The following is a 27,570-nucleotide window of genomic DNA, read 5'->3' as shown; positions in this document are numbered from 1 at the left end:
TAGAGGTTTATAAATATGTAAAAAAATTTAATTTTTAAATACTTTTTTAATACTTTTTTGTCAAATTTCAAAAAATGCAAAACGCAATTTATATAAGAATATTGAGAGCAAAAACAAAAAAGCTTTTAAACCGACAAGAAAATTGGACTCAAATTATTTTACATAAGATACTTGAAAGTAATAATAGAATAAAAAACAATTGAATAAAAATATATCTTAAATTTTGATAACGATTTGAGAGGTGAGTCACGCATTCTTAAAACAAACGGATCGGGGAAAGGATTAAGTGTTTTTGTTTTCTTACGTTATCTAATTTTCTTACATTAGTCAGATATATTTTATTTAAAGAAAATAAAGACACATAGAAAATGTGTATTTCGTATCATTGCGAAAATTTTGTTTTTTCCATCGAGTTTCATTGAATAACGTTCAAAAATCAAACTGCGCAGATTGATTTATGTATGTATGCTAATTTGCAGATGATGTCGATAAAGTGCGAGATTGAATGATACCGAGTTATCGACTCTTTCTTTCCTTCTCTTTTTCCCCCTCTCTCTCTCTCCCCCTCCCCCCTCTCGCTCTCTTTCTCATCATATTACGATTCTGCGCACAATGTAAACAGAGAGAGAGAGAGAGAGAGAGAGAGAGAGAGAGAGAGAGAGAGAGAGAGAGAGAGAGAGAGAGAGAGAGAGAGAGAGAGAGAGAGAGAAAGAGAGAGGAGAAGAGGAGAAGCCGAGGGCAAGGTCTGAAATTATCTCGTTCAATTCGGAGCCCATCCAAATAGTCGGAGTACTGCGAAGCAAATTTTTCAGTAATTCGCAGAATTGAATCTAGCAAGACGCACCGCGGAGAACATTTTCCGCCACAGTGGTCTAGGATTAATGAAGCGAATGGAATTTGCGCAGAAAAAACCGCCCGCGTCGATCGCTGGTTTTAATCAACCTTCTGAAATTAGCGTCCCTTTTAAATTGCGCTACTGTGTAATGCACAAAGGCGAAGGGACACAGGCATTATTAGGATGTGAATATGTCAGTTAATATTAGAATAACCGTGGGTGGGGCGCGCTGCGGCGATTATTAAAAATTCACACTTATTAGCGATCGATCGGTCCTCACGAGGAGCGCGAGAAACGAAGAAAGGGAGAAAGAGAGAGAAACGAAGAGGGGAAGAGGTCAACTGGAGGATGCGGAGCGCGATAAGACGACGGGAACGAGAGCCCTCAATCGAACCTATTATGTACGAACGTCATCAGTCACGGCCGGCTGCGCCTTCGAAAAAAATGCCGGATATTCTAGCGGCGCGCTCGACCATCCGTTAAACTAAACGCGCCACGAACAGAAAAATAGAGAGAGAGAGAGAGAGAGAGAAATTGAAAGACCCATCCACACCGACGGACGTGACACTAAAAAAAGATCGACAACAGGCGGGATCGCGATTTTGCGACGTCACACGACGACGACGAGACATAGTTTCTCTTTGTCGGCGAGCGAGATTTTCCTCTCTCGCTCCTCTTCCTTCTACGTCACGTTGTCGCCGATCGTTGCGGACGCAGTTGAACACAGCAGCAGCGCAGTTGCAGTCACGAGTCACGACACGATCGAGATCGCGCGCGTGTGTGCGCATGCGCGGGCGACACCACTCTCCATCTCCTCGAACGCGCGCGCGGCGAGCGGGTAGATCGATGATGGCGTGCGATCGCGCCTTGCGGCGCCGTTCGTATCTCGTCCGGAAGTGAGAAAGAGAGAGAGAGAGAGAGAGAGAGAGATCGGCGACGGCGTGCCGCACCTCCCCGGAAGCGCACGCTGCGCACGGCCCGGTGCCGCCGCCCGGCGCACGACGTCGACGTCGACGCGATGTCGCCGCGTCTCGTCCGTGGAGCGCGCTAATTGCCTGCGACGCGTAATTCGCCGCCGCGATGGACTGACACGTCCGTGCCGCGCAGGACGACGCACATCGCGCACACGTCTCCGCGTAACACAGTTGGAAACACCAAGCCCGAGGTAAACACGCGCCGCCGTATGTGTGTTGGCAGCTACACTTTGTTTTCCTCTCCTGCCTGGCTAACTGACGTCCGTCGACGTTTGACGCGCGGAAGCATGTAGTCACGCGTGTCTCTTTTTGCGGTCAGATTCAAGCTTACACTTTGGAATCCTAGCCGATCCTAGATTTGCGATGAGTTCGCAACCGATCGTGGTGCCTGGTGGGGAGCATCATCGTCTGCAGCCGGAAACTCAGTCTGTGCCAGTTGGAGGTTCAGCGGATAGTTACAAGACTATGACACCGCCGAACGTCAGCCGATCTCTCAGTCGTAAGTGTTACGTTTTTATCGTATTCATCGCCGTATTTTATATGTTGTGTTTCCGTATCGTCCGAAGTGAGAATACGTCAGCTGACGCAATGACACCAGGATGTAAACAATTTCGCTATTATAGAACACACTGTAACGATGTTAATTATCATTTGTACACATCTGTCAAGTTGTTACTTGTAACGATTTTTGTAAATTGTATGCAAAATTAGTTCCTAAGAAATTGTAAAATTAAAAACAACTATGAAGCACATGTAGGCGTAAAAACAAAATTATATTTTATATTAAAATAAAATACGAAGTGAAAAATCAATAAAAGTACAAAGTTAGGAGAGCCATATTTTAGTAATTGTACATACAAATATACACAAAAAATTATGTGCACATATTTCTTAAAGGATAATGACTAAAATGGGATTTTGGTTCTCAGAATTGCAAATAAACATTTTTTTTTGTCAATTTTAAGCTGCGGAGTCTGATTCTGACTATTTCTTAAAATTTTTCTATTTGTCGAGAAATTATTAAACCAACATATGAAATCAGCTGTTAAACATCTAGTGTGTTAAATTATTATTGTTGAGCTTTACTGAATATATTAATTTATCTTTTCCTGCTAGTAAAATATAATGACTTTTTCATCTATGACAATTCATGTTCATTTTGCTTGATAAAAAATAATTATTAATATCTAAAAACAAAGGCATATTGATGAGAATTATTTTAAATCTTGACTACAATACTTGAGAGCATTGTTATTCATTACGTATGTCAAGAACTTTGTCCTCGAGTATTTTATATTCTATTGTGGTATTTATTTATGACTGTATGAAAGTTGTAAAGATTCACGCAACAAGTATTTTAAGCACTAAGCTCCTTTAATCTAATAAGACCTTCACTTAATAATTCTATTATTTACATATTGTTCGATTTTTGCTTAATATTGTTTGTTTTACTATAGTTTTACTGGTTTTACACTTTCATTGATATATTATTCTTATAATAACTTCCTTTATATGAAATAATGTTTATACTGATTTCAATAACTTTAATTTTTCTGGCAAATTAAAATCTTTCAAACCCTAAAATCAGATTTAGCAGCTTAAAGATAACAAAAAAAACCATCGTTTTTACTCGCCACTTTGTGGAGTAAATTGGGATTTATTTTATCCCTTTATCCTTTATGAAACTCACAAAACTATTTTAAGAACTTTGTCATTGACATTTGAACCACATCAATTAAGAGTATAGAATGTAATTGCGGTATGTTTCTGCAGAACTCTTCCCTGTTATTTTTCTAAAGGTTTAATGGATTTATGTAACGCTCTCATGAATTACATATATTTTTTTAGGTTTACATAATATCTCTATTTACATGTACACAGGCCAGAGTTTTTACATGTTAGAGTTTATTGTTTATGAATATGCACGGGTGTTTCTTAAATGTATTTATTCTCGCTGTGACAATCTCAAGACCTTTACACATTTTCTCAAAATACATATTTTTGACATTTACAAATTGGGAACATTTAATACATTTAATATATTCAATACTTTTGACACACAAGTGTGAAATACAATAAGTATAATACAAGTTTTTTTATTACAATTATTATTTATTGTAAAATAATATTTTCTATGTGTTGTTTATGTACTCCCATTTTTGTGACATATTTTAAATATGAAAATCCTTAGCAATCTTGACACTAAAGATATGTCACATGTACAGCTGTGGCTTATTAATATGAATGAAATGCATACTGTAGCACGTTTGACTGTTGGAAAAATGGAAATCAATACTTGAGAGTGTAACAAACCATTCTCACATTATATAGTAGGAATATTCCTACTGCTACAAGCACCGTAGTTTGTTGTGGATAATAACTTATGCTTTACGACCCACTTTTCTAACGGTTTTGTCCTGCAATGTACAATGAGGACAATGATTTTAAATCGACTGTTATAAATCCTTGGACATGAAATGCAAAGGTTTAATCAGTGTTCTGAATAGTATTTTTTATGTGGTAAGTCTTTTTAGTATATTATCGTTTTCTTATCCTTTGTATACGAAACACGATACACGTGTACAATAAAAACAATTTAAAAAACATAATATAAAAACTATATTTTTACAAACTTACTGAAAATGTGTCTCCAAATCATTTTTACTTAAAATTTATGTAAACTGTCTGATCTTTTTTGCAACACACAATGATATTATAAGATGATATACTTATTTATTATTGATTTTATTATTTTGCGGATAACATTCAGTTCTTTTATAAATGTATTCGGTAATGTAATTTGCTCGGCTGCATGTAGTGCAATATGAAGAAGCATGTTTTCAATCGTGCATGTATTACAAATTGAGCATGCATATCTTCTTGCCTTTTTTATAGCATATATTTATATGTATATACAGGGTGTTCAATTTTAAAAGTTGCACTGAAATATTTTTTTTTTAACCATTTTTAGAAAAAATATTTCAGACAAAAATTATAAAGAGATCCTTTTATAGATTTTATCCAGATCCACCACTGATCTTGCGTTGATTGGATAATTTTCGATCTTGCCTTTGTTGTTTTACTATAAAAGCTTCGTAACTTTAAAACGAATAATCCAAAGTGTATAAATTATAGTGTTTTAAAAAACTCTTAAGATAAACTACAAGAATTTGCAATTTAAAAAAAGGAGTTTTATTTAAAAAATTCAAAGTGATCTTGCCCTGACGACGCCACTAAAGGTCAAACTGATAATATCAATAAATTTGATCTCTTTATTCTACAACTTTTGTCTGAAACATTTTTTCTGAAAATGCTGTTCAGAAGAGATATTTTAGTGCAACTTTAAAAATAGGATACTCTATATATATATATACATAACAAAATGAACCAAAACATTGTAATATCTCTCATTCAACTGCAGACAATCACGCATTTTTTGCAACTATCATTTCGTCCATTACACAAAGGATAACAATATTGTGACATTCTTTCCATTATTATATGTTAGCATTATCTCGTAAAGTAGAAAAAAATTAAATTCTGGCCGCCTATTGTCGACTAATCTTTGAATAGTTCTTTTTGAGAAACGGTTTCCTACTTCTTTAATATGACGTAAAATGTGATAATAAATATTGAGTGCAATTGAATAAGTGCTAAAATATGTAGAACCAGCGGATCGACAACTTCGAAGAAGCAGCATCCAAGCACAGTCTACACCATTACCTAAACTTCCATCAACTGAGTCCCTTTCGACAAGCGTAAATATTACAGCCAGTGCACCTCCAGTTTCTCCAGGTATAAATCCAGAAGTATTTTCGAAAATAATACATCGTTGCTATATAGTTTGGGATAACTCTTACCAGTTACAAGAAGCTTTTCAAATTTGATTAGTATTGTATACTTTTATTTTTGCAATAGATACGTATATGCTAGAAAAGTATTGAAACATGTATAGCTTGATATAGATCTCTTCTAAACATTTGTTTGCGTTTCGTTTTACATGGAATTTTCTTTACAAATTTTTAGCTATGTATAGTAATATCATTTAATGTTTATTACTTGCTCTTTTACTTGCTTGTAAGATACGTCTCAATACATAAAAGTATTTCATTAATAGTATTATATTATTGATATAAGAAAATGCATACTCATTGATTTGATTATATAACTCAGTGTAGTGACGCAATAATACAAATGTTTATGTCTTATATTGTATGAGACATTTCTTCATAAGGTTTGCGTCAAATTTAATTATACTTTCGTAAACTCGCAGGTGGTATTTATTTTGTCAACATATTGCATGCTGCCTTCTTCCAAACTTTGATTTTTAATATTAAATATTTCTGTGTAAAGAGTAATAACACATTTCCTTTCACAAGCATGATTTTTGTTGCAATAATATCTAATCGGCTTACAGCTTTGAAAATCTTTTGTGTTTGAATAATTATGTTTAATTAAATGTTTACTTAAATTGTAAAAATAAAAATTTAATTATATCAAGAATTGTTAAAATGTATCAGCGATTTAATACAAAACAAATTACGCATATCTTAATATAATAATGATATGATTTAATATAATAATAATTTTTCAAAGATTTGATTGTTTTAAAGATCTGATTTCAAAGATTGGTTTAAAAGTCGAATATTTAAACAGTAGAAGAGTGGATAATTTAATATAAATATAACTATTGTCATGCATTTATAACACATACAAATCAAGATAATAAATTTTATATATATTATTGAAAATTATTACTTTATATATTTTTGGTGAAATACTAAATCTTAATCATTTTAAATATACGATACGTATGTAGTAGAATATTAATTAATTAAATTGTTAATAGAAATAAATAAAATATTTAAAACAAATTGAAAATATTACCTAAATTGAATTATCAAATTATCTTGATTTGTTCATAACTTTATTTATATAATTATGGAGAAAGTAATGACTGTGTTATTTTGTATCCTTCTAGTTGAATAAATGTGTGTGTGTGTGTGTGCGTGTTGGATTTTATTTATATAAGACTAATATACATCATGTATTTCTTTTATTGAATACATAAAGAGTGTACTTTTAATTTATTTCCACCATGTGTAAGTATACATTTTTTTTCTCTAAAAATATAATACTTAATTTTGTAGAACGTTGCTTCATATTTTGTTGGTCCAAATTTATCAAGCGGTTATGTCGATCAATTTGCGAATATTGTAATTGTAACCTGAAGAGGACTCAAATCAAGGGTCGAAACGTTGTTTCTCCAATAAACAGAATTTTGCCAGAAAGTCAATTTATTAACATTCATTTATACTTAATTTTGTCTTATCTTTTATTTTAAATTATTTGCAATATTAAATTTAGTTTTATAAGAACAATTAACAAGTCCGTTTATTAAGAAGGATATTTGTAAATTATATGTGTATGTTAAAAAATTAAAAGTATAGCATATAAAATATAATTTTACATAAATGTATTAGTTACATTGTGTATGAAAACTAATATAATACTAATTTTATTTTTAATTTTATTTTAAATTGTTTTGTAAACTAAAGTATTTATAATGTAATAGTATTTAAAAAGTGAACTTTCTAAATAATAATACTAAATTAAAAAATTCTTTGAGAATGAATTGTATGTGTACATATTCTAATTTAGTATCCAATTACGATTGTACAAAGTATAATTAAGAAACGTAATACACAGTTATATATGTTATAGGACTCTCTGCGGGCGAAGGTAATCAAAAAATGGATAATACATCAGACAAGGTAAATAATTCTTTATTATTTATTATTTCTTTATAATTTATAATTTATTAAGACTGTCAGAAAGTCAGTCTGTTGAGAACAGATTTTGTAAGATTATATTTTTAAAAATGTTTAACTAAATATAAAATATTTTTTCTTTTTTATTTGTTTTATAGTATTTTTTCTTTTTGGCTGTACTGTAATGTATTATTTTGTATTTTTATTTTTTGAAATATGGTCTATCTTAATTTAAATATAAATTTTAAATGAATTATGTTTTTATGATATTTTAGTCATTGGATTCCTGCAAATTAACACGGAAGGAATCTTATAAGGCTCAGAGAAAGAATTATCGAATGGAAAAGAAAAGAGTAGCCAACGAACTTTTAAGTTCTTTCAAAGATCCAACTGTTATTGTTATGAGTGATTGGTTAAAAGTTCGCGGCACATTGAAAAGTTGGACCAAGTTATGGTGTATTCTGAAACCTGGATTGTTGCTGCTATACAAAAATCCAAAAACAAAGGTTTATATTTGTGCGGCTCTTTTTTTGTATCCTTATTTTTATAGTATTTATTGTTTGATGATTATATACTTATTACAGAGTAATCATTGGGTAGGAACGGTACTACTCAATACATGCCAAGTTATAGAACGTCCGAGTAAGAAAGATGGATTTTGTTTTAAAGTATTTCATCCTTTGGAACAATCTATATGGGCTCCTCGAGGACCAGAAAAAGAAGCTATTGGTACATAACATTCTGTCATTATGTACATTATGCATATATTGTTCTTATATAGCAATTTTATTTTTATTCAATATTTTAATAGATAATATCTATAATCTAATTTAGTAATATGTATATATAGCTATATACATTGTATAATTTTAGCGTTATATACATTGTATAATTTTAGCGTTTATAATTATAAACATTAATATTTTTTAGGTGCTGTTGTACAACCTTTGCCAACATCTTATTTAATCTTTCGAGCTCCGTCCCAAGCAGCAGGCAAATGTTGGTTGGACGCACTTGAATTGTCGTTACGTTGCTCTTCGTTAATAGTGCGCTCAACAAGCGCATTACCGCGTCCTTTACCACACGACGCGACCACTACTCATGAAACTCAATGGAGCGAGGCTGATTATGAAAAACACTTTGATGATCATGGTCAGTATCAATGACAACGGCTTCCTACTTACGATATTTTTAACGATATTTAAATTTGCAATAAGAGTGAAATATCTTGCGCTTAGATAAAATTCTTATAGAATTAAACAGTATAATGCAATAAAACATATACAACATTTTTTAAATTTCTTGCTTATTTTTTCTATGGAGTAATTACTTTATGATCAGTTATTCCATAGTAAAAATATATTATTGGATTTTATTATCCATTTTTTGATATATCTTAAAAATTATTAATGCCTTGTTATGAATACTATTAAAAGAAATATTTATTCCATTTAGAGAATATCGCGCGCGCGCATGTGTGTGTGTGCAATAACGGCGAGATATTCTCTAAATTTATGTAATTATACATATATATACATATATATATATATATATATATATATATATATATATATATATATAGTTATATAAGTTTTTATACAATAATTACATTTTATTGTGAACAATTTTTATATAAAATGTAAACTATTTTGATTATTATAACTAAAATATTAAGCTATATGATAAATATAAACATAATAGTGTTATTAACACATTTAACACTTAAATATACATTTATAATCGAAATGTTTATATAAAACAAAAGATGGAGAGTAGACAATCGATATTATTGATAGAACAGTATAAATAAAGAATTGGATTTATAAAGGCATTTAATAATTAGAAAAGTATGTTGTACAAAAAATACAATCTGTTGTGAATGATGCATGGTGATTTGTCAATTTGCACTCCTATTGATGAAAGTAACTAATTTCAAATTACTTTTTTTTGTATAAGTTTTATGTAACCTCCCAAAAAATCATACAAAACATATTTTAGTAACAGATTTTTTATACAACACATTTCATGTAATATAAATATATCTTAAAATCTTTTTCTCTTTACACATCACCACACAAAAATGTAATAATTGATTTATTTATAAAACTGTAATAGTTTTTAAATAGGATTTTGACAGCTGGTTATATTTTGTTTGCTGTTTTTACTTTAAATGTTGGAATAATCAAAATTACAGCGACATTGAAATTAATTGAAGTTTGATTCTTTGAAATTAAAACTAAGTAAAAAATAAGATGTTGATATATTGTAATTTTTAATTTGTTTGATTTGTTTAATTCGGAAGTTTATTAATGTTATAATAAAAATAATTTAAAAATTATTCGAAGAATCTGCTATTAAAATTCAACAAATTTATGTTCAAATATATACGCAGGAATGCTTTTATTTCCTATGTCCAAAATCTTGTGAAAATTAACATATTTAAATTTATAAATATATAATTACATTAATAATGATTGCTCCTACTTTTCTCTGCTTTCCTGCTTTTTGCATCAACAGTATATTTAAGTCGCTATGCCCCAAAAACGCCTACGACACCTCAAAGGCGCTTGTTATCTTATCCGCAATCATCCGCATCACTCTCACCCGCTATAACTCGAGATCTTAGAAGCATTTGTCCTTCTCCAACCCCAGTGTTTCAACATCTTTGTCATGCAGTTGGATATTGGGAAAAATTTTTGCTTGCTCGATCTCCTACACCTCGCACAGATCAAGAAAATGTGTTTTCCATTCCCAATGAAGAATCAAATGATGGCGATAATCAACCATTTGGCTCTTCATGTTTCACTTCTACATCTCACCCATCAATTTCCCCAGCACGTTGCATGACTGTTCCTTCTGTACATGTCTTAGAATATGATACCCGTCAAGTAGTAACGCTAGATCCTGTGTACACCTCGCATACAGACCTGGACGACATTAGTCAGCCGGAGAATGGAGTAGTAGCTGATGCTGAAATTAGTGCCTCGGACAGCGAGTCTGAGGCATCAGCCAAAGAAGATCAATCGTCAGAGCCAATCACTGAAACACCATACGTAGCTAATGAAAACGAAGTTTTTGGAACGGTAGGCATTAACTTCGTACAATAATTTTTAATTGTAAAAGACGTTTATAACGAGATATTCATCATAACTCATTGCATTCTGTTCTTCACAAAAGTTTACTTTTCTCCTGAATTATTTTGATTTTATCATAAATTATGTAATTTGATATATTCTACATTTATTTCTGCTATAGTGATTGTACTGTTATTAACTAATAGGCTGGTGAAGTCGTTGCGGAACTGCAAGAAGAACAGAAGTCTTTGATATGGTTCTTAATGAAACAAGTTCGCCCTGGCATGGATCTATCTAAAGTTGTATTACCAACTTTTATTTTGGAATCACGTTCATTTCTGGAAAAACTGGCCGATTCGTATTATCATGCCGATTTATTGTCCCAGTTAGTAAACGTAGTAATGTGTAGCATAATTTTCATTTGGATATAATAAGTAACTATAATTTCTGAATGTTATTTTATTTTATAGAGCAGTATTGGAAGATGATGCATTTACACGTATGAAAGCTGTGGTGAAGTGGTACTTATCGGGATTTTATAAGAAACCACAAGGCTTGAAAAAGCCATACAATCCTCTTTTGGGTGAAACATTCCGTTGCTATTGGCAACATCCTAATGGTTCAAGAACATTCTATTTATCCGAACAAGTAATAACCCAGAAAATATTTTACATTAACAATATTAAATTTTGTTTATGTTGCTATAATGCTCTGAACTTCTTTTCATCTTTAATAACACATATTTTTATCAATTTAAAATTTATATATATATGGCTATTTTTTATTTATTTTGTTTTTTATAAATTAGAATATATTTTATTTTGATACATGTGTTCTACACGTGTTCTAGTTATCACATCATCCACCTATCTCAGGATTCTATGTAACAAATCGCCAAGATGGATTTACTATTAGCGCAACGATTATTGCAAAATCTAAATTTTATGGTAAATAACTTACTAAATGTAGGATATAATAATATATAATAATATCAATACTTCTATTTAATATATGTAATGACATTATTTATCATATATATGTCATCTACAGGAAATTCGACCTCCGCAGTTTTGGATGGTATCGCTGTATTAACGATGCTGCCAAGAGGTGAAGATTATACAATGACAATTCCTTATGCACATTGCAAAGGAATTCTTATGGGAACGTTAACTATGGAACTTGGTGGAAAAGTGAACATAATATGCGAGAAAACTGGCTATCATACTGAATTAGAATTTAAACTTAAGGTAAATAAATATATTTTGTTTGTGTATAATTATTATACAGAATATAATTATATATAAAATGTAATTATTAATAAAATCGTGTTAATTGAAAAATTATAATAAAATCTTATATATGTGTACATATATATATATATATATATATATATATATATATATATATATATATATATATATATATACACATACATATATATACATATAATTTACATATAGTGACAATTGCGTTAATTTGATTAAAAAATTATTGTTAATTTAATTAAAAATATGTAATAAGAATAATATTTTTAGCCGTTTCTTGGCGGTGCGGAATTAATGAATCAAGTTGTGGGACGAATACGCCTAGGAAAAGAAACTTTAGCTACAATTTCAGGATATTGGGATGGATTAATTTTAATAACGGACAAGCGAACAGGAGTAAGATAAATTTAAATTGTAATCAATATTTTTATACTATATAAATAATATAATATTTTATTTGGCAGCAAGAAAATGTCTTCTTCAATCCAACCCCGGAAATACGCAAGAAAAGGTTGAAGAAATATACCGTTCCTTTGGAATCGCAGGGAGAGTGGGAAAGCGAAAAATTATGGTTGGCTGTTACACAGGCCATTAATAGGGATGATCAGGTTGCCGCTACTGAAGAAAAAACTCGACTTGAAGAAGCACAAAGAGAACGTGCTAAAGAACGGAAAACTTTAGGACAAGAATGGGTTCCAAAATATTTTGTTCAAGTATGTACATTGCGATATATACATTGCTTTTACATTTAATTTTCATATTTATATTTTGTCAAATATTTATTGCATACATATTAATATTTATACATTTATGTTATTTATATGTAATGCATACATATAAATAATTTTCTAACTTTTTCTAATTTTATTAGGATATTATAACTGGAAATTGGGTTTATCGGCACGCTGATGTAAGACCGTGGGATCCAAGAAATGATGTAGTACAATATGAAGAAAATTATGTAGTGCGCACAAAGACTAGGCATAAAACACCTATTATGCGTACTGGTAGTATTGTTTCTACTGAACCACAATCACAGGTACAGCGATGTAAGATTTAGTTGCACTACGCATGTTGTTTTAACATTTGGTGCACATTTATATAAGTAATAATTACTTTAGCAGCTTTGTGTGTCTATTTTCTTCTTTCTTTAACAATACTATTAAATAATTGCATGTTATACTGCTTTATTCTATTTGCTATCAATGGATTTGAATAGATTGTATACCGAACTCTAGTATTTTTAATAAACTTGTTTCATTTAATTCTCTTATAGTTTACATTGGTGTAAATTAATTATATTATTATACATATTATATATTAATAAACTTAACATTTCTTCTGTACAATTATTTGTTAGTCTTAAGATTTTAATACATAATTGCATAAATACTACACACATACAGATCTGAAATAATTATACATTTAAAGTAAGTTTTAAAAATATATCTCAGAAGGTTCTAATAAAAGTTTATAATACTTAATATATACATATAATTTTTAATATTAAAATTTTTTTCTAACTTTAAATATTGAATTGTTATCTTTTTTAAGTCCGTATCAAAAACAAGCTGCCTTTATCAAAGAAGAAATAGGCTGCATTTACTTTGACGTTTATAGCATTTATAAGCACTATTTATCCATGTTTAATATTCAATCAACAACAAAGATGAACTGTTTATAGCGCTATGAGCACCAAAACAAACACAGCTATATATAAACATACTCATTATAAGATTAACAAAAAAGTAAATTTGCAGCTAGTATAAATAAAAAATAAACATTTTTTATATTTTTTATAAATAATGAAGATTTCTTATTTCCTGTTATGATATATCTAAAGATAACTATAGAATAAGGAAGCAAATTATTTTTCAATTTTCTGCTATTTGTGTTTTACTTAACATATACACTTATTATAATCCAGGAAGCATTTATTCAGGTAATTTAATAACTCTTTAGCAAAAGTCAAGACATACTTCTAAAAGTTAATTAGATTTCTATCTAGGTTTTGCACTTAAGAAACATTAATGTTAGTATTTTATATTAACCATAAATAAAATTTTCAAAATGTATTATTTATGTATATTTAAATCTGATTAATTATATCCAGATGATAAATTATTGCAGATTCCACTATTACAAGCTGAATCACGTTCCTCCTTATCAGTGTTGAAATCTTCTAAAAGGCAGTTATCAAATAATATGCCTTTGGCAGAAGCTCATGATTCTGGCAGTTCATCTGCAGAGGCACACACCGATTCTAGTCAATCCTTAGGAAAAAGAAGACGTTCAACTGCTAGGTAAGAAATTGAAATATAATACAAAAACATTTTGAATTCTTAACTTTATCGTAATGTATACAAAATTTATAAACTTTGATAAAATATATAATAATGAATAAACATATAACATATATAAATATATTTTAGGTTAATTGACATAATGAAAGGAATAGAACATCAAACGATAGAACATGGTGAGAAATTGAATCGTATACAACTGATTGTAGAACAAGTTGTGAGGAAGCAAAGAGAATCTGGTGAACAGCATCATAATATGAATATGTTTAAGAGCTTTATGGATACTATACTTATTATTGTTATTGTTTTTTCCGTGCAATATTTTGTAAACATATGGAATAATGATCCTACTAAGGGTTGAGGAATTTAATAAGATCATTCTGCACACATTTTTTCAATTACACTCGTGCACGCGCGCGCGTTATTTGAATTATATGTAAGTATCACTTGTTTTTTCTATTTCTATACAACTCTCGCAGCTTATAATATTGGTATTTTATCAACGAAGTGAATTTCACGGAAAAGATAATTTTTTCAAAATAATATATGTGAAACATTCTCATCGATATAAAAATAAGATATTAAGAGAAAATGTAAATTAGAAGTTCTATATATTAGATTCAGAGCAATGGTGTTTTATTAGTTGCAGAAATAAGAAAATTTAAGTATAGGAACCAACAATCTATATGAGCTTATATTGTATATAGAGCTTAAGTATAATACTGAAAAAGCTATAGTTCTCGAATTAATATAATTTTAATTTTTATTGCAACCAGTACCAAATTGTAACATAATCACGTAAATGTTGTAAAAATATTGTTCAGATATCACTTTCGCAACTAATTTATTGTAAATTCCGCTATATTTAAATTTATATTAATATATTATATAATATTATAATTTGAGCCTGATGTGATATGAAATTTATAATAATTTATATTAATCCTTCTGTGTGTCAGTGCATAATTTTTCATCTTTTCATCAATGCATCAAATACCATGCATTGATAGAAGAGCTGTCTCATTTACATTTGTAAATCGATTAACTTTGTTATTAACTCAATTTACGTCAAAATGTTCTATCCAATCTTGATAAAAATTTTTTCTAAAACTCTGTTATAAATTTTATACTTTATTTATACGCTAATATTTTATATTTTACTTATACTGCTAAGCTTATCATGTGATATTTCGATAATATAGCAATAGTATCAGATATGTATATACATATAAAAAAACTAATTCAATTCGCTTGACATTACACTGGACGTAATATAATTTTTTTAAATCAATAAGTGTATATGTAATTTTTGGGAACTTTAAATTCAATAAAATAATATAGTTTAATAAACCATTTTCTGTGACGTATAGTTATTTAATTATATGTGTGTGTATTAGAAAGATTATTTTTTTTGTCATACATTATATGCGAATGGCTTATTTAAAAAATAATATAAATATACGAGTACATAAACAAATTCGCTGAAAAATTTTTTGACATATTTATAATATTGGTTCTTTTTCATTATATGTTAAAAATAATCTCATCTTTTATCTGATCATCGTTTAGGCATATATTTTTTAATATTGCAATAATATTTTATTGGCTGTAAATTCTTGAATTATTAAATACAATATTATAATACAATAATTCCAGCAAAACGCATTATTCATAGCAGTGGAAAAAGTTATAAGAACAATGCCAAAATTGTTCTTTCAGACGAGTTTGGATTTTGAAAACAAAAAAATCAACATGACACCATACGACTTTTTGTTCTTCAAAATCAAACTTGCCTAAAAGGACACCATTTTGACATTATTAAAAAATCTAGTCTATTGCGATGAGAGTTTTAAACAGCCTTTCACATAACTTCTTCCATTACTACTAATAACAGTAGTTTCACTGGAATTATTAGAATTAGTTAAAGAAAGCTTAAAATATTTCAAAATTTTTATATGTAAAGAACTCTACAGAGAGATGTAGTTTTTCAATATTTCTGGAAGGTGTCAAATTTATATTAAAATCTGAGAATTTTCAAGAAAGTCAAAATAAAATAAAATTATAGAAGAATTCTAAAATTTACATAAAAATTTTGAAAAATTGTGCATCGAATATGCTGCGACACGCATGCAACTTCATTACATATTATTATAGTCAATCATTAAATTAGGTTGTCCAATTGTCAAAATTATCAAAATAATATACTATTAAACCAAAGTTATTAAATTAATACTATTATATTTAAAACATAATAACATTAATATGCAGCGAATATTAAAAATTAAATATTATAAATATACAAAATTGCTTAACGTACGTCAATAATAAATTCTTATACTTTTATACAAATTTCTTCAGGAAGATATTTCATCAGTAAGAGATTTTACTATAAATTATAATCTTTATTGTAAATCTTTAGTGACGTATTCACATTTTTATTGTAATAAAAGCAGATATAGATTCGACTATGAATACCAGCCATAGATACACTATCTTTTTTCATTTTTTATATATAGTCCTTTCGGACTGAATATAATATTTATAATGTAAAATATGTTTTACATACAGATGGAAAAGATCCCAGTAACGCCACAAATGTTACGTACAACTGTAAAAGAGTTACAGAAATATCAATTATTTGTTAAATCAAAAAACTTAAGAGATTACATACAGAAACATTATCCAGTTGAAACCGATTTCAAAGCTCTCGACCAGGAATTACAAGAAAAATTAAAATATGCTGTTTGCGTTGGATTGCTTGCTAAACACGGAGACGATCAATATTATATACCAACTTTACGAGAAGAGGCTAACGCTGTTAAAACTGCGATCAGCGCATTCTGGGAGACATACAGAAACGTAATAATAAACATACTCTCTTACATTAATCTGTTCAATGTGCAGTAAAAATCTTTTCTTTTACTACTTATTTATTTAGAACAATCAATTACCTAATATAAGAAAGAAAAAGTCAGATACCAAAAGGGCGCTATCACATCAAAAACAAAGAGATGTGAATTCCTCCAAAAACGATGAAACCGATAGCAGTGAGGATTTAGATTTTTGTTTAATCTAAGAATCGCGAAAAATTTAATTAATGTTATAATTATAAATCTTTTTAGATACATTTGATAGTCTTATAAAATAGAAATTCTTTATATACATAAAGAAATTAATACATAAATACAATTAATATACAAACATATGAATTGTAAAGATGCTGTTGTACGTAGTTTAATTAGGTACAATAAGAAGCCTAATTTTGTGTGGTACCAAGTACGGAAAAAGAATTATTTACATCATAGAAGAATTCTTCGCTCATGTTTTCGCATGCCTCTTCTTCCTCACAATTTTCTTCCTGTTCAATATGTCCTTTCCTTTCATATCTTTTTGTGTTTCGCTTCTTACATTTATTAACTTTCTTCTCCAATGCAGCATTTAGCAGAGGTTTAACTTTTAATAGAAGTATGTTAAATAAACGCAACAAGCTTGGGGAATCTTGCAAAACTAAATTAATATATACTTCAATGTCGTCACGTTTTTTAAAATTAGTATATAGATTGTATAATAATGTACCATTGAATACACTAGCGACTTTAGTTTGTTCGTATGGATATCCCAATAATGCGTTTAAGTTCATACTGTGCCTTAAGCAATTTTGAAACTCTGCAAAACCATGAACAATTGTAATATTAAATTTTTTAGGTTGCGAATATAGTTTTTGATCTATTTCAAAGTTGGACACGAAGAACGCAGCCGCAATCAAGCAGTCGTCCGCATTAATCTCGTAAATTGCGTCTGTGAGTGTAGCATTGACTGAATACTGCGATTGATAATGTTTCGCTCTTCTTTCACGTCTGATATTGTCCACGGTTTTATTAAATCTTTGATGAAATTTGGTTAAAGTTCTATAGAAGCCTATATTGTAATCTATTATATGAAATAACATAGTAAACAATAAGGAGTACACGTGGCAACTGAATTTAGATGGCTCCTGTTGTTGGTTTATCCAATACTTCATGGTGGCAATGTACAACATCCAATTTGATGGGATCTCGTTTATGTAACTCACATCGGAGATGGTTAAAGTAGTGTTCAGGATTTCCTTTTTAATGACATGAGGTATTTCTCTCAGGTCAGGTAGAGATGGTAATTTACAACCAAGTATATTGTCACTGTACTCCAATTGATAACGCTTCAGCTTCTTATTCTCATCCCTAGTTATGTATTCCATGTCGGACTTTCTTCCTATTGGAATGCCTGACACCAATAATCCGTAGATAACGCTTATAATTTGTAAACTTACAACGATAGACGAGACGTAGAGCGGGTCTTCAATTTGTGTAGGACAAATGTACAGCTTCCTTATTATTAAATCTATGAAGTAGGATGGAAATCTACTCTGTTTGAACTCATTGATAAACCACTCAGGTAAATTGTTGACAAGAGACTCGTTAGAAATCAACTCCCTTTCTTCGAGTATACTTGCCACTTCTCTGTCCTCCGTTTCCTGCTCCTCGTCGCTCGGTTCCGTTTCGTTTGCCCTCTCGTCTATGTACGTCAAATTGTATATATCACCCTCAAACTTGTAAATCTTATTGAAGACGTTTTGCACGCTCGCTCTTGAAAAGGTCTCCGCGGAAAAACCCAGCGTGTGCAGCACACCAAGTGGCGCGTTAATGTAGCCATTGATTATCATTTCTATTGTATGCAACACGTGTTTGCGCTCACGTTTCCGTAATCTACTCAATATCCCTATCACAGCTTCATTCAGACTACGTCTTCGTAGCCAGTGAAACGTGGCGTCTATACGCCGTTGCTGTTCATTGCTGTACCTCCTTCTACCCAACGTCCGTGGTAGATGACGGAAGAAGTTTTTGAATGTGTGCTGCTTCACGTAATCGTTTCCCAACAGCACCGCTGCTAGGGGCAATAAGGACTGACTCAGTCCGTGGTAAACGCGAAAGAGTTTCTCGACATAATAAATTTTGCAGCGTTTCATGTAGCCGGTACCCATCGGATTGGGCACCACGTCGGTTTCCAGTGAATTGAATGGTATGTATAATGATCCGTAAATGTAGAAGTCAGAGTCGTAGCTCAATACCGGACAATTAAGAAGACGCGCTATCGCAGCGATGGTGTTGTCAGCCTCGAATATGCACTGCGCGTACCTAATGCCCCTCTCGTTCATCACGTCTTTGAAGACTTCCCGCATAAGCAGAGGAAGAAACTTGCTCCGCTGCTGGGACAATACAGTGTAATTTGACGCAATTTCGATCTTCTGTTTGGTTCGTGATATAATTGTCTTCAGTTTCTTGGCCTCGGAACCACCATCGATCAGGACGAGCGGGGTGACATTGCATCTTAACAGTTGGTCGAAGAAATTCCTCACGCATTGCGCGTACTTGTCGTAATCGCCACCGAATACGCAGTTGCATTTCGCGTACCAGGTGTACAATTGACAACACACGCAGTTGCCGTCGATCACTAAATAACTGTCATGTAATGCGTAATATTCGAGATAACGATCGGAATCATTCGCTATGAATGTTGTCAAACCAGGAATTCCCATTCTCTAAGTCAATAGTCTCCAGGAAAAGTAAAAAACTTAAAAGACTTATTCGATGTCGACGAGAGTTTCTACAAAAAGATATAGAAAATTAACACTTCTGACATTTTTAAGACTTTTTTGCTACTGTAGTTTGCTTCTTTATTACTTACGTTGTATTTATTTTGTGTTTGAATTTAACCTCAAATAATATATCAATGTGTTCATTTTTAATGTTTTTATCTCTGTCAAATTATACGTAGTCATCACTTCCAGTAAGTATGCTTTTTTTACTTGTTTTAATATCTCCTAAATTTGTTATTAGGTGTCACTTTTACGAGTAATAGTACGACTATACGACATATTGGAATAAATAACAAGTTGTAATTTTTTTTTGTAAGTTTACCGTGTTACATGTTAATGGATATCTGATACTTTTCACTGTATTACAGTAACGAGTTATAATTTTTTCTGGAAGGATATTTACTTGAGTATTTAGTATGCCCTCAGCCTATTTCTGGCTATTTAGACACAATAAAGAGTTTTTTTTTTTTTTTTTTTGGTTTAATGTGTCTGATCTGATGCAGATATATGACACGTCAACAAAAAGTTATAAACTTACAAGGCTGTGTCTGCTGTGTGCCATTTTATTCGATCACATTAAGCCCGTTTTACATTAATCGCAAGCAGTCAGTTGCGACTTGCGACAGTCAATGAGCGTCTAGTTAAAGTTCGACAGTCATTGGCTGTCGCAAGTCGCAACTGACTGCTTGCGATTAATGTAGAACGGGCTTTCAAGCCTCCTACAAGGTATCGATCATATGATGTTCCGTAGCTACATGTTACACAGACCTAGTTCTATGCTATATCCACGTTTATTTGGTTCTGTTTCATGCTATACTCATAAATTTTACAATTATATACATTCATATTTTAAATCTGTTTTATGCAGATGTACATAATCGTATTCTATAAATGTGCAATACCACATATCTATACATGATATAAATTCAAATAATTGATTTGATAAAAATTCACTCACCGATTGCTGTCACTGCTCCTGCTGCTGATCGATGTTGCTGCTGTTACTGCTACATTCCTTATACGGTTTTGATTCTGAAAATGTGATAAATATTATTCCTAAACTCAAACACAAAAGCAGGTAAAGAAATGTATCACTTGAAAAAATAGTATATATTTACCAAGTCGCTCCATGGATGCCGCTTTCTGCTGACATCATCCTGCTATTCTCGAACCGCACATTAATAACGATCGCCCGATATTTTATTCGGCACTCCCGATATTACGGATAATATATCACACACGAGTAAAGCGTAAACCGCGCGTGAGAATTTCACTTGGCACGACCATTACATTTGAAAAAATATGTGAAAAGGACGGCTCGTCTGATCGGCGGCGAAAATCAACATGGCACGAAAGTGGCGTGACGTCACGTAAATTCGCGAAAACGCAGGCCGGGGAAAGCGCGGTGAGAAAACCGTTTGAATGAAAATTAAACCCCGAGATACAACGAACGGAGACAAATTCGTTTCGAGAATTTTGTATTTCGTATGCTCGCACGACGACTAGCACTTCACTTAATTGGCACTCGCGATATTCTATCGAACGTATCCCCTTCGAGCAAACACTTCACTCGAAATCGAAGGCAAACGCACGATGCCGCGCTTTACACATGAATACGACCTCTACGTATGATCTCACATATGGCTCGCGTATTGTTTGCTAGGCACTCTCAACACAACACCGTACCTGCGCACAATGAATTCTGAACGCGAGACACGCACGGAGTCGACGGAGCGTCCGACCGTCGCTGGAGTGGCGTACGTGACTGGAGCGCGGAGCAACGGAGCAACATGGCGGCAGCGGCGCAGGCGCAGCGAGTCAACCGCCTAGCAACGCCGAGCCGAGTGGCGCCGACTAGCGCCGAGTACCGCCGAGTCTGCCTGCCAGTAGTTACGTACGCCATGTTGCTCTGCGCTCCAGCGCCGGTCGAACGTTCGTGTCGACCCCGTGCGTGTCTCGCGTGTTCAGAATTCATTGTGCGCAGGTACGGTGTTGTGTTGAAAGTGCCGTCGCGCTAACAGACGACCCGCGAGCCATGTGAGATCGTACGTAACAGAGGTTGTATTCATGTGCCAATCGCGGCATCGTGCGTTTGCCTTCGGTTTCGAGTGAAGTGTTTGCTCGAAGGGGATACGTTCGGTAGAATATCGCGAGTGCCAATTAAGTGAAGTGCTACTAGTCGTCGTGCGAGCATACGAAATTCTCGAAACGAATTTGTCTCCGTTATATCTCGGCGCGTAATTTTCATTCAAACGGTTTTTTTACCACTTTCCTCGGCCTGCGTTTCCACAAAGTTACGTGACGTTACGCCACTTTCGTGCCATGTTGATTTTCCTTCTGGGCAAAGTTTTCGTGTGCGCGTATTCGCTCGAGGAGAATACGCAATCCGTTCGGTAGAATGTCGATCGTGCCAGTAATGAAACTTTACTAGTCGTCGCGCAATCATACAGAGATACAAAACTCGGGGAGCGAGTTGCTTTACTTCTGTTCAGTGCGCCTCGACGTGCGCATTCAAACGATTCTTGACGCTTTTTTCGGGTTTTGTTTCGTGACGTCGCGCATCATACCACTTTTCTGTCATATTTTCTTTTTTGATTCGCCGCCAATCAGACGAGCCGTACTTTTCACGTATTTTTTCAAATGTAACGGTCGCGCCAAGTGAAATTCTCGCGTGCGGTTTACGTTTTACTCGTGTGTGATATATTATCCGTAATCGGGATTGCCGAATAAAGTATCGGCCGATCGTTATTAATGTGCATGCGGTTTGAGAATAGCAGGATATATGATGTCAGCAGAAAGCAGCATTCATGGAGCAACTCGGTATTAAATATACTATTTTTTCAAGATACATTTCTTTACCTGCTTTTGTGTTTGAGTTTTGGAATATATAATTTATCACATTTTCAGAATCAAAACCATAAAGGAATGTAGCAGCAGCAGCATCGATCAGAAGCAGGAGCAGTGACAGCAATCGGTGAGTGAATTTTTATCAAATCAATTATTTGAATTTATATCATGTATATGTGGTATTACACATTTATAGAACACGATTATGCACATTTGCATAAAACAGATTTAAAATATGAATGCATATAATTGTAAAATTCACGGGTATAGCATGAAACAGAACCAAATAAACGTGGCATAGAAGAAACCCAAAAAGTCATGCACATTACCTACGGGATTCATAGGTATTTGACTACATAGTTCAGTATGCACATTTTGTGCACATAGAGACGCTGATGGATGAAAACACCTTAAAACGACGTGATGACCGCTCTCAGATTCCTCTCTGTTAAAAGTTAGAATTTTTAGTTAGAAAGTTAGAATAGAAGTTTTTATATCAACAGTGAAAATGTCACGTAAAAAGGAATGGAACGGTGTAAACAGGGATATATATCAAATGTTTAGTCCACACTAACTTGATGCGCGTACCAACCGATTTAACAGTGTAAACTAGACCACATATGCAATTACGCATGATCTGATAAAGATTAAATTTAATATTTCATTGGTATGATAAGTTTCATAAGCTAAATTGAATAATTATTTTGAAAAAAAAAATATATATTCTTATGTTAGATATAAACTAGAATTAAAGTTTCATGTATGTACTTTAACAGAATTAATGTATAGTTAGTTTAATATTGTATAAAAATTTGTATATAGACTGGATATTTAGAGAAATTTATTTTACTTTATTGAAAAGTTACAATATGTACATTTATTTCTGTTCAAACAAATCCTGAACCCGGAATGTGTTTTTTATTAGACAAATTGCACTGTTTTCGTATTAGTTATAAATTTGCTGAAAAAAAGAATCATATAAATTACTTTATATAATCAAATTATTTCTTAAGAAAATGTTATTGTATTACATATATTTATTTAAAAATTCTAATTTCTATATAATGACTTATTTATAAAAAAACATAAAATTTTAAAAAGCTCTTTAAATATGAGAAATTTTGTCTTTTTTCCTTTTTCTTTCTTTCTGTCAAATATCAAAGCTTCCCGAGAGTAATTAACAGCTTACAACAAATTTTGTCACATGAAGATAATAACTAAGTTTCAAATCAAATTAACGGGCATATTTTCTTACTCGACTTTATATGATTTTTTGTACCATGATTATTCGCAAGCGCCCGATCTCTCTCGTCCCATATAGTAAGGCCATCACACGCACAAATCTTCTTTGTATTTTGAAATAATCCAGATGATCTGGCTATGATACCACAAGCCAACCTATGTAGGAGGAAAAAATTTAATACAATAATAGATAATTAAGCTCTAACATGTAATAGAAATGTAAATAGAAAAAAAACAAGTTTCGTCATAAAATATGGTTATTTTCATTTAAAAAAACCAATCTTTTTTTAAACACTTTTCTGATATATATTCAAATTTAAAACTACTCCTATTTTAGATTATATTAAAATTGACTGTATGTTATGTAAATGTTATTTTTAACTAAATAAATTCTTAAAAAAAACATTTGAGATATATTTTACGTGCTGATACATGTCACTGTTTGCAAGTTTTTGTTACAAAAAATAAATTTAACCCAAGATATTTTTCCTGTAGCTTTGAATAAATAATTAACTTCTTACTCTGAATTTTCATGATTTAGCATTCTAAGATAATTTCATGAGAATGAGAGAGAGAGAGAGAGAGAGAGAGAGAGAGAGAGAAAGAGAGAGAGAGAGAGAGTGAGAGTGAAAGATTTAGCATTCTAAGATATTTTTCTAAGATAATTATATTATACTGCTTTTATAATGTAAAGTTGCATTTGTACATGATACAATTGATCAATCCACATTAAAAAACTGATCTATATTGAAATATATTATTCAAAAATTTAAAAATATTTAAAAAAAAGTTTAGAATATTAGGTAACTCGTGCTATAGATGCGTTGGACTCTCTCCCATCAAAACAACTGAATTTTGTTCATGACTTACGCAATCATACTACTGTACTGACCAAAAAAAGTTTTGTTTCTTTCTAAAAAAAGTTTTACATCTCTACATAATAGTAATATTATATTATACTACCTAGCTCCAGTATTTCCATTTATTATAGATTCTGAACTATCACCTCTTCCAAAATCATCTGGATCCTTCGTAATAACGAGAGATCTCCCAATAATGTCAGGTATTTTAAGGAATTTATCGATTCTTCGAAAACTAGCTCTTCCAAAAATGTCTGCAAGGATATTGCCAAGATCACCGACATGCTGTAATTGCAGACAACAATATCATTAAAGTACTGTAAAAATTAAGAAAGGATGATAAATAAATTGGGTCAATTTTGGCTTTTGGAATGGCAAATAAAGTTTTCTTTTTTTATTGTTTTTAAGCTGCAGAACCTAATTCTTTAAGGGATCAGGGAAGTTTGTAATTTTGAAAAAATCATCTTTTGGATTTTCGTAATTTCTGAAAGTATAATATCTCGAGAATATCTCATTAAATTTTCAAGTCGATCAGACTAAAACTGTCAAAGTAGCAAGGTCGCAAAGGTCGGTCTCTCAGGTCAAACGCGACTGTTAGGAAGGAGCAGCTATCAGCAGCTGCTCTCTCACTGACTAATATTGTAGAGGCTGCTATGGAAGGCAAAGGTGTGCTATATGGGCCTAAAATTGATGACTCTGTGTAAGTTTAAAAATACACTTTTTATTCAAATGGATCACATGATTTTTGAATGAAATATATAAACAGTACTTAAAACTTTAAACGCGTTTTTCTCGGAATGCATTTTCAAAGACGGTGCCAAAAATTTCTGAAAAACTATTCAACCAATCACTCTGAAATTTTACGTGCTTTTTTCTAACATCAAATGCAAGTCCTTGATCAAAGGATTTTTTTTAACTTAGATTTTCAATTTTATGTAAAAATGGGCGCTTTTTTACGAAAATCAGAAGTTTGACTTTTGGCAGTTGCCATTTTGTCCTAAATTAATTTTTTCCTAAAATCTTCGATTAAGGACTAGAAAATTTCATGTACAAACTAAATTTTTTTGTTTCATCTGTTTTACATGATCCAGCTTCACACAGCAGTTGGCACCGCAAATCGTATTTTTTTAAAGGTGGCTTTTGTTATTAACTATAACTTCTTTAAATTTTAATATTTTTACTTGAAATTTTAATTTTTTCTTTAAATGTTATGTAACACAGTGCCAATGTTCATAAATTAAATATAATACTGTAGCTTCAAAGGAAAAATCCCCCAAAAGTGTCTTTTTTTGGCCTTCTAACCTCCCCTGACCCCTTAAAAAAAATTTTAATTTGTAGAAAAAATATTAAAATCAACACAGAGCTATTAAATGTCTAATAGTACTGTAAATTGTAATTATTAAGGTTTATGAATGCATGAACTCACTCACACACACACACACACACACACACACACTCTCTCTCTCTCTCTCTCTCTCTCTCTCTCTCTCTCTCTCTCTCTCTCTCTCTCTCTCTCTCTTTGTTGTGTGTGTTTTCTGAAATATGACATATCCTGAGGTTTTTATATTTACCCTCTTGGACAGATCATCTTCGGGGCCCCCGTGTGGTGAATTATTTGGATTAAAATGTTCACCTACACTGGAATACAGATAACATTTGCTCAAAATTATTGAGGTCAATATTTACTTTTGCAAACTTACCTATCACAGCCATTAGATATGTCACCACATTCATGTATGTGCATACCATGCTCGCCTGGAGTTAAACCATCAATTGTACCATCTATGATGCATCCTTCTGGAGTTTGTGCAAATCTTACTACTCCTCTGATCAGGTTGCCCACGCTGTATCCTGAGTTTCCACCTAGCATCGATACAGCACTTGATCCATCTACAAAAAACAAATGTCCAATTTTTAGAATCACAAATATTTATGTATGACCATTGAAATGGTCTTAAATATAGAATCAATCAAAATATGGATATACCAAATAGTAAGTTTTACAATACAATACACACAATATTCCTTCTTTCTTTCTGATAATTCTAAACATATATCTTCACGATTTCTATTGTAAAATAGAAAAATTTGTTGTGATGCAAATATATAGTATACATTATAGTTTAGTTTATATATAGTATACATTGAAAGACAATGTATACTATATATAAATGACATGTAAAATTTATTCAAACCTCCATATCCCTTCAACACTGCCTGTCTTCCAGTGCTTTCAATTCTTTTCTGTATAACAGAGTAAGGTAGGTTTGTTTCGAGAGTGACAGTGCCACGTTCTAACGATATGTCGACATTCCGGATACCCTCTAGATCCGCAATACTCTTGGAAATTGCATTGACACATCTGTCACAAGTCATATGTACCGCAAACTCAATCTGCAGAAATAACATAACTCTACAGACTTGACAATATTTTGTTTCCTCTCGCCCTCTCTTTCTCGAATTGTCAATTCAAACAATTACTTACCTTCGTCGAAGCCATTTGCACGTGTTTTTGTATTAACGTGATAAAGCGATTTTTTAAAATATTTTTTCATTATATATATATATCAGCGTGTGTTCCATCCATAGTTCCATCCCATATCTTATGTTCGGTTTGTTCTTTATAACTGCAATCAACTGCAATCCTCACAGGGCGGCACAGACTTTATGCAAAAGTTGTGTGCGGAGGCCCTATGCCCTATAGGTTATGAATTCCGTTGGCTGTCATTGGCTGCTGAACGCGCGGCGGAGACTCGCGTATCTGCCG

General features: G+C 31.9%; 4 protein-coding genes and 1 long non-coding RNA gene across 12 annotated transcripts; 2 read left to right on the top strand and 3 right to left on the bottom strand.

Annotated features, from left to right (window-relative positions):
* The first annotated feature begins 815 nt into the window (after window positions 1–815).
* LOC105838381 (oxysterol-binding protein-related protein 8) lies at window positions 816–15,575 on the top strand. Of its 4 annotated transcripts, none has more exons than XM_012683907.3 (17): window positions 816–2,000; window positions 2,156–2,308; window positions 5,476–5,604; window positions 7,534–7,583; window positions 7,856–8,086; window positions 8,165–8,309; window positions 8,511–8,732; window positions 10,452–10,663; window positions 10,861–11,039; window positions 11,125–11,302; window positions 11,505–11,601; window positions 11,705–11,901; window positions 12,190–12,315; window positions 12,384–12,632; window positions 12,791–12,958; window positions 14,050–14,222; window positions 14,352–15,575. In XM_012683907.3, the coding sequence occupies exons 2-17, from the start codon at window positions 2,173–2,175 to the stop codon at window positions 14,581–14,583; spliced, it is 2,724 nt and encodes a 907-aa protein (XP_012539361.1). In that variant the 5' UTR covers window positions 816–2,000; window positions 2,156–2,172; the 3' UTR covers window positions 14,584–15,575. The 4 variants fall into 4 exon arrangements, with proteins under 4 accessions (XP_012539361.1, XP_012539360.1, XP_012539363.1 ...); XM_012683906.3 differs by having other exon boundaries at window positions 818–2,000; window positions 2,129–2,308; XM_012683908.3 differs by having other exon boundaries at window positions 821–2,000; window positions 2,129–2,308; window positions 10,506–10,663; window positions 14,352–14,583.
* A 98-nt stretch (window positions 15,576–15,673) lies between these two features.
* Window positions 15,674–17,524, top strand: LOC118644390. 2 transcript variants are annotated; one of them, XM_036282903.1, is made up of 3 exons: window positions 15,674–16,535; window positions 16,791–17,081; window positions 17,161–17,524. In XM_036282903.1, the coding sequence occupies exons 1-3, from the start codon at window positions 16,485–16,487 to the stop codon at window positions 17,296–17,298; spliced, it is 480 nt and encodes a 159-aa protein (XP_036138796.1). In that variant the 5' UTR covers window positions 15,674–16,484; the 3' UTR covers window positions 17,299–17,524. The 2 variants fall into 2 exon arrangements, with proteins under 2 accessions (XP_036138796.1, XP_036138797.1); XM_036282904.1 differs by lacking the exon at window positions 15,674–16,535 and adding an exon at window positions 16,549–16,595 and having other exon boundaries at window positions 17,161–17,509.
* On the bottom strand, window positions 16,698–17,029 carry LOC114254123. The gene is made up of 2 exons (XR_003625503.1): window positions 16,894–17,029; window positions 16,698–16,830 (listed from the first exon to the last, which is right to left on the bottom strand). It is a non-coding gene; the product is annotated as an uncharacterized LOC114254123 (long non-coding RNA).
* LOC105838382 (protein asteroid) lies at window positions 17,336–20,736 on the bottom strand. Its single transcript, XM_012683910.3, has 2 exons — window positions 19,944–20,736; window positions 17,336–19,862 (listed from the first exon to the last, which is right to left on the bottom strand). The coding sequence occupies exon 2, from the start codon at window positions 19,792–19,794 to the stop codon at window positions 17,479–17,481; it is 2,316 nt and encodes a 771-aa protein (XP_012539364.1). The 5' UTR covers window positions 19,795–19,862; window positions 19,944–20,736; the 3' UTR covers window positions 17,336–17,478.
* Window positions 20,737–23,520: 2,784 nt separating this feature from the next.
* LOC105839519 (copper chaperone for superoxide dismutase) lies at window positions 23,521–27,494 on the bottom strand. 4 transcript variants are annotated; one of them, XM_012685898.3, is made up of 7 exons: window positions 27,289–27,491; window positions 26,999–27,197; window positions 26,504–26,693; window positions 26,375–26,441; window positions 24,907–25,088; window positions 23,957–24,099; window positions 23,521–23,662 (listed from the first exon to the last, which is right to left on the bottom strand). In XM_012685898.3, exons 1-7 carry the CDS (start codon window positions 27,301–27,303, stop codon window positions 23,652–23,654), a joined length of 807 nt encoding a protein of 268 aa, XP_012541352.1. In that variant the 5' UTR covers window positions 27,304–27,491; the 3' UTR covers window positions 23,521–23,651. The 4 variants fall into 4 exon arrangements, with proteins under 4 accessions (XP_012541352.1, XP_012541353.1, XP_012541351.1 ...); XM_012685899.3 differs by having other exon boundaries at window positions 23,981–24,099; window positions 27,289–27,489; XM_012685897.3 differs by lacking the exon at window positions 23,521–23,662 and having other exon boundaries at window positions 23,846–24,099; window positions 26,999–27,216; window positions 27,289–27,494.
* Window positions 27,495–27,570: the final 76 nt, after the last annotated feature.

The sequence above is a fragment of the Monomorium pharaonis genome, chromosome 2 (genome assembly GCF_013373865.1).
Source record: "Monomorium pharaonis isolate MP-MQ-018 chromosome 2, ASM1337386v2, whole genome shotgun sequence".
NCBI classification, from domain to species: Eukaryota; Metazoa; Arthropoda; class Insecta; order Hymenoptera; family Formicidae; genus Monomorium; species Monomorium pharaonis.
This window is presented reverse-complemented; position numbering and strand designations above follow the sequence as displayed.